The 6,963-nt window shown below is 50.9% G+C and overlaps 1 protein-coding gene across 1 annotated transcript; it reads right to left on the reverse strand.

Moving 5' to 3' along the window:
* Positions 1-2,174: 2,174 nt before the first annotated feature.
* On the reverse strand, positions 2,175-4,355 carry LOC111176042 (ras-related protein Rap-2a-like). The gene has a single exon (XM_022576016.2). It carries the CDS (start codon positions 4,233-4,235, stop codon positions 3,633-3,635), a length of 603 nt encoding a protein of 200 aa, XP_022431724.1. The 5' UTR covers positions 4,236-4,355; the 3' UTR covers positions 2,175-3,632.
* Positions 4,356-6,963: the final 2,608 nt, after the last annotated feature.

A 6,963-nucleotide genomic window follows, 5' to 3' on the forward strand; every position in this document is an offset into this window, starting at 1 on the left:
CTGCTCAAGGTCTCCCACAGGCCGCAGCAAAGGGTCAGCTGGAGTGGCTGTCATCTCAAGGCTCAACTGGGAAAACATCCCCCTCCCGAGCTCCCTCATGAGGCTGTTGGTGGGTGTCAGATCCTCTCTGGCTGCGGGCTGGAGACATCGGTTCCTTGCTACAAGGCGCTCTCCACTGAGCTAGTCACAACGGGCCAGCTTGCTTTTCCCGGCACAAGGGCTCTGAGAAAGAGACAGAGTGGGTGAGCAAGATAGAAATCAGTGTTTCTGGAACATAATCTTTTTTTTTTTTTAGAATTTTTAAAAAACTTTTACTTTACCTATCATATTTAATATTTCCAAGACTAAAAAATATAGAATGCTTCACAAATGTGTGTGTCATCCTTGTGCAGGGGTGGAACATAATCTTGGAAATGACACCCCATCACTCTTGTTATGTTATATTCCTTAGAAGAGAGTCGCTAGGTCCTGCCCAGACTCAAGGGGAGGGAACCACACAAAGGCATGAGTACCAGGAGGCGGGGATCACTGGGGGTGTCTCAGAGGCCAAGAACCAAGAAGAAAAGGACAGATCACACAAGTTTAAAAGTGGGCAAAAAGAGCAGGCATTTCACAGAAGAGGAACTCAAATGTCATTCAAAAACCTCCAGGGGCTTCCCTGGTGGTGCAGTGGTTAAGAATCTGCCTGCCAATGCAGGGGACACAGGTTCGAGCCCTGGTGCAGGAAGATCCCACATGCCACGGAGCAACTAAGCCCGTGTGTCACAACTACTGAGCCCGCGCACCTAGAGCCCGTGCTCCGCAACAAGAGAAGCCACCACAGTGAGAAGCCCGCGCATCGCCTGCTCGCCGCAACTAGAGAAAGCCCGCACGCAGCAACGAAGACCCAACGCAACCAAAAATAAATAATTTTTTTAAAAAAGAAATTAAAATAAATAAATAAAAATAAAAACCTCCAAAAGAACTCTCAGCGTCACCAGTTCCCTGGCAGTCCAGTGGTTAGGACTCGGCGCTTTCACTGCCATGGCCTGGGTTCGATCCCTGGTCAGGGAACTGAGATCCCGCAAGGCACGTGGCAAGGCCAAAAAAAAAAATTCTCAGCATCACCAGCAATCTGAATAGTACAAACTGAACCATAACACACTGGCAAGAAAAAGCTCTGTCCGTGCCCTGAGTTGCAGGGCATTTGGAGAATCAGAAGCAGTCACCCTGCTTGTGGGCAAGTGAATGTTCCTCACTCTTTGGAAACCAGTTTCACATTCCCCAGTGCTAAACAAAGGGCTTGTGATTTGAACACCATTTTCGAGCTATCAGGTTGGCTGCCACAGTTTCATGGGTCCCTCCACCTGGGCACAGTGCTTCCGGGTAACATGGTACCCTGACAAGTGGTCATATCGGCCACTTGCAAATTCACTGTAGAGTTATTTAGGTCTCAGTTGAAGCCAGAGGGACTGCAGGAAACTTGTAAATAACATGCATGAGTTAGAAATTAGAAAGGCAGGAAGAGAAAGAAAATTAGTGTCTGGGTCTTTAATTTTATGTGTGTGTGTTTGTGTGTGTGTGTGTGTGTGTGTGTGTGTGAGCATATTACACCCAGAAAGCTGCTTCATACATATTCCTGAGGTCACAGGAGCTGATCACCTGAGCCTGATCATTCCTGTGTTGACCAGTCAGTCAGGTACACCCCTGGGCTCTAAGCCGACGCTTGGATCTGAGTGGTAGTCTGAGATGGTTCTAGTAATTTAAAGGAAGAAATGGCTATTTATGTATTTTTTCCTGGATCAGGCCTGATATCCAGAGGGCCTGGGATCCAGGGACACAGAACCTCCCCGGAGGCCTCAGCATAGGCAGGTAGAGTCAGAAAGGCAGGGCAGGCAGGGCGAGGGGAGTCGCCAGCTGACAGTCCTGGGGCCCCAGCTCTCAGGGCTGGGAAGGGGCTGCTGTTCACCCGCCCACCCCAGCCCCACACCCTGCTTTCTCTGCACCGCCCACACCCAGTCAGGGAACAGTCTTGGCTCTATAACCTCTGCTTCTGCAGGAGGAGGGGGCAGCTTTGGAAAAAGCTGAGGCCAGGAGATGCTTCCTGCCTACCACCCCACCGCCCCCTCCGCTCCTCCCTGTGTTTGAACCGTCCCCTTGGAGAAATGATGGTTCGGAAAAGGGTGGGAGGTAATGCTGCCAGGAGGAGTGACCCCAGGAGACAGAGGGCCAGAGAGTAGTGACTTAGCTGGGTTTCAAGGCTTCAAAAGTAAGCACCCCAACTGCCCCAGCCGCCAACGTCCAGGGGAAAGAGAAAGGGATAAAAGACAGGGGAGGTCCCAGCCTAGCCCTCTCCTGTGGGGCGAACTGGCTCTCAGGCACTGTTAGGTTCTAAAATATATTTTTTGTGTTAAAATCCATTCTTCTAGTCAAACATCATATACAATATAAATAAAACTCCCAGAGCCTCGTATAACCATCACTTTATAGATAACTTTCCTTTAACAAAATTATTTCAGATCACAGGCACGGAGCTTTCTTTTTTATTATTTTTAGAAGTTTGCTCAAATGGCTAAGTTAGGTTTGTAAATTTGAAAATTTTGTTGCAACGGCTGAGGTAAAATTGTTAACTTGTGCAAATAAACACAAGTAACTCATATCAAAGACCAGTTTTTAAAATTATAAAACAATAATATTTTTAAACCAGTACAAGGAAAATCTCTTCTATCGTTACGTGAAAACTATACAAAAAGATTCTTCACGTTTTGCTTCTACTTCAGCACCCCTGTCACTGTTAAACTAGGCAGGTATTCAGACAACATATCCGACTCTGGCAAGTGACCAGGAAAATAACACTAGCTGCAGAAAGCACTTCTGCAAAAACACAAAAAGATGTGGTGCCACTTTCACCCTAGCAACTAACTTGTCCGGGAAAATAACTGAAAAGCAAAGATATGGTGTATGGAAACTTTAGGAATTGTAGCTTTAGGTTCTAGAAAGACAAATATTAAAAACTATCAACTTCTAGAGTCATTTTATTTTCACTTAATTTACAGATGCAGAAATCGACTAGATGTCAATTACAAAACTGAAGGCAGAGCTGAACTGTCTTTGCCTGAGTACACAGTTGATTTTTCCCCTCCCAGGGTATACAACATCCCTTTCAAACCAATGCTATGTATGTCATAACTATATTTAGAAATACGCAGAGAGGAAAATATTACTGCTGCAATTCAAGGCTGTAAATGAGAGGGGAACACATGAAAGCCTCGTGGATTGGAAAGCTTCGATTTAGGTCATGTTCCTCAATCAATGTCAAATGTCAGATGACATTTGAAGGTGTTAATTATGACCAAAAAGAAAAAAAAAAAAATCCTGCAACAAATCCCACTCGCAGAAAAGGGTAATACTCTCTCCATACAAGAAAAGAAAATCGATTTTTAATTTCTTCTTCCAGCACTGTCAGAGGTAAACAAAGTTTTCAACAAAATATTTAAGAAGCTCTGGACAGTCTGAAGCACCGATCTGAGTCAATATATAGAAGCAACCACTTGTTTACAGCTGGATAACTTTCTTCAAAAAGGCAGAAGAGTAAAGTGAGCTTCAGAAATCAAGAAAAGCGATGAATACAGGAATCATGAACCGTTTGCACATCAGCCGATGAACCTTTCCGATGGCCACGTCTCCTGCGCGTTGGTGGGGACGGCCGGAACCTCTTCCTCGGGCGGGGCCAGGGCCTCCATCTCGCGCACCACCTGCGTGAACACCTGGTCCACCATGAGTTTGCTCTTGGCCGTGACCTCCAGGAACGGGCACCGCCACTCGCGGGCCAGCGCGCGGCCCCGCGCCGTCAGCACCTGGCGCTGGGCGTCCAGGTCGGCCTTGGTGCCCACGAGAACCAGCGGCACGGCCTTGGACCCCCGCAGCCGGCCCATGCGCTCCCGCAGCGGCCGCACCGCCTCGAACGAGGCCTCGCTGCACACGCTGTAGAGCACCACGAAGCCGTCGCTGTTCTTGATGTACAGGTCCTTGAGGGTGACCAGGTGCTCGGCGCCCACCGTGTCCACGATCTCCAGCAGGGCGGGCGCCGCGTTCACCTCGATCACCTTGCTGAAGAGCTCCTCCACCGACGGCTCACACTGCTCGGGGAAGCTGCCGCAGGCGAACTGCGTGGCGAGCGCCGTCTTGCCCACGGCCACGCTGCCGAGGAGCACCACCCGGTAGCCCTTGGCGGGTCGCGGCCCCAGGCCCGCCATGGCCCAGGCGCGGCTGGCTGGACGCGCAGCCGGAGGAATGGCGCGCGGAGTCTGGGGCCCGGCCGCCGGGGCCGCGGGGGCGTGGAGGCAGGGCCGGGGAGGGAGAAGCAGGGGGGAGAGGGGCGGGGACGAAATCAGAGGGGAGGGGACCCCGGGGGCCTGGCGCTCTGGCTCTGGCGTCGGGGCCGCGGTGGGCTTCCTCCGTCGCGCCCAGACCTGCCCCCGCCCGGCCCCGATCTGCTCCCTGCGGCTCAGAGGTCACCCGCCCCGCCTCCGGGACGGGGTCCCCCGCCCCCTTCTCCGGCCCCTGGTTCCCGCGCAGCGTCTGCCCCGCCCCCGGCCCGGGCGGTCTGGCGCCGGCCACCCCCCACCAGCTCCACGTCCCGGCCTCCCTCTCCGGTCGGTCCCGAGCTGCCGGCCGCGCTCCGCCTTTCCCCAGTACCCCGTCGGCCTGCCGGCTGGGGCCCCTCCCTCAGTCCCCGCTCCCTGCTACCCGTTCCTAGGAGAGCCCGCTCCGCCCGCGGGACCAGAAGGTAACCTGATCCCTTCCACGTCAGCCGGGAAATACCAGCATTTCTCCACCATTTCAGATCCAGTCTCGTGGCCGGAAGCCAGAGTGGCCTCGCTCAAGGTCAGGCCTGGTGGGGCTGCGCCGCTGGGGCACCTCTCCTGGCCGGGAGGACCCCACGGAAGGGGGGACCGGTGAGGGAGCTTCAACCGAGGGCCCCACGTTGCTCGCTCCTGGCACCCATTCTGTGCCCCTCGTGCCCCTGCCTTCACTCTGGCCCCCGCTGAGTGAGCAGAGCCCAGGGGAACTTTATAAAATGTAAATCACATTTCACTCCCCCACTTAAACCCTCCCTGGCTTTCTATTGGGCCCTCCTGATCTAAGAGTAGAGGTGACCGCATAACTCCAACCCAAGCCTGACAATGAAAGCATGAACCCATTCACCCAGCGGCAGGCAAAAACCGGAAAGCCCCGGGAAACGGGGCTTATCACCCTACTTATAAAGGGGCTCCCCCAGGTCTGACTCCCGTGCCCCAGTCTCTCTCAAGCTTCCATTCTCCAGCTACACAACCTTCTTGCTATTCCTTGATGTCGGAGCAGAAAGGCTGTGTGGGGCCAGAGGGGGCTGGACAGAAATTCTGGGATCGTCTACCTGAGTAAACTCCGCCCACTGTCTGTTTCAGGCACTAACAGGTTCCTTAGGACTTCAGGGGGCCTGCAGGCCTGGGTTGGAAGTGGAGATGAGATATCCACACTGTCCCTGTCCCTAGGCTTGGGGTACCACTGAGTCTCCCTCATTCCGGTGCAGCCCTGAGGGAGCAGGGCCGCAAAACTGCCCGAGCTGGAATTTCCCGGCTCCCTGGCGGCACAGACTCAGAGATAAAGGTTAAGTGACAAGAGGACATCCTGCACCTCGGTGTCTGTGGTCAGCTACAGAATGTGCTTTTCTATAGACAGTGCATGGAACATCCTTAACGTATAATGTTAATTATATACTTATTACAACAGACAAGTTGATTTCTAAATTTAGAAATCTTACAAGACTTATTCTCTGACTGCAAAGTAACAAAACTAAGAATCAATTTTTAGAAAAGGATAAACTGCAAACATTCTCTGGAGAAATGCAAGTTCCATATAGGTTTCAACAACTCCCCGTGGATAACTTTTGAGAGAAATAGGGGACTCACCGTCAAAACAAAGTCCCAAAATGCACAAGGAAAAGAAAGTCACTCTGAGTGAGAGCCACTGGAAGCACCAGACAACAAAATCACATCCAGAAAACAGCAGATATTAGTGTTATCAGACACACAAAATAATTGTGCCTGTGTTTAAAGAAACAAAATCTTAAAAATATGAACGAGGGACAAGAGACTGCGGCCAAGTAGTTTGAAAGAGATCCTCCCCCCAAAAGAAAAAAAAACCTTCTAGAAATGGAAAACATAATCATTTATTATTTTAATTAACACAAAACACCCACTGATAGGTTAAACAGGAGATTAAACATGGCTGAAGAGAAAATAAAGCCAACAGTATTCAGAGATGTGAATAATCCTGGACCAATTTTCATCATACAGTGACCTGTGCCTGCAGGAGATAAGGTTTTCTTCAGGTTGTCATGAGGCTGCCGGACAGTCACAGAGCGCCTTGAATTGATAGTTGGCTGGTTTGAGCCTGTCATTATTATTTGAGCCTTTTAAAGCTCTTAGCAAAAGTCAGCCTGACCCACAGTCCTTCTTCTTACCCTGACCTCAGTTCGATTAAAGGACCACTGCTACCATGTAGGCCCATGCTTTACGTTCCATATGCATGACATCCTAATGCACCCCTAGTGAGTCACTGTAACTGTTGCCACAGGCCAAAGCTCATCACCAGCTCACTTACCACCAGCAGTAAGGTTCTTATAACGGGGTCTGAAAGGTGCGTGACATATCTTAGAATTCTTTCCCAATGTTCTGCTTTCTACAGCCTCTTCTGTACTAACTCTCTTAGTTTAGGTTCCCTCCAAAAGCGTAATCTATGACACGGGACATGGTCTTGTGGGCAAATAGTTTATTTTTGGAAGTGATCACGGAGATCAGGAATGGGGGCCCTGGAAAAGAGAAACAGGGACGGGGGGACCTTATGCCAGGTGCATTGCTGAGTTATCACTGCTGTGGGAATACTTGAGAAGCAGTATAGAACGAACATCAGAATTGTCCACTGATGCACAGAAGCGAGGGG

The sequence above is a fragment of the Delphinapterus leucas genome, chromosome 2, assembly GCF_059928025.1.
Source record: "Delphinapterus leucas isolate spDelLeu-1000000601 "Yukka" chromosome 2, BTC_Dleu_Yukka2, whole genome shotgun sequence".
Classification (NCBI taxonomy): domain Eukaryota; kingdom Metazoa; phylum Chordata; class Mammalia; order Artiodactyla; family Monodontidae; genus Delphinapterus; species Delphinapterus leucas.

Coding starts and splice junctions, on each gene's coding strand:
- LOC111176042 (XM_022576016.2), bottom strand. CDS start 4,235: ATGGCGGGCCTGGGGCCGCGACCCGCCAAGGGCTACCGGGTGGTGCTC.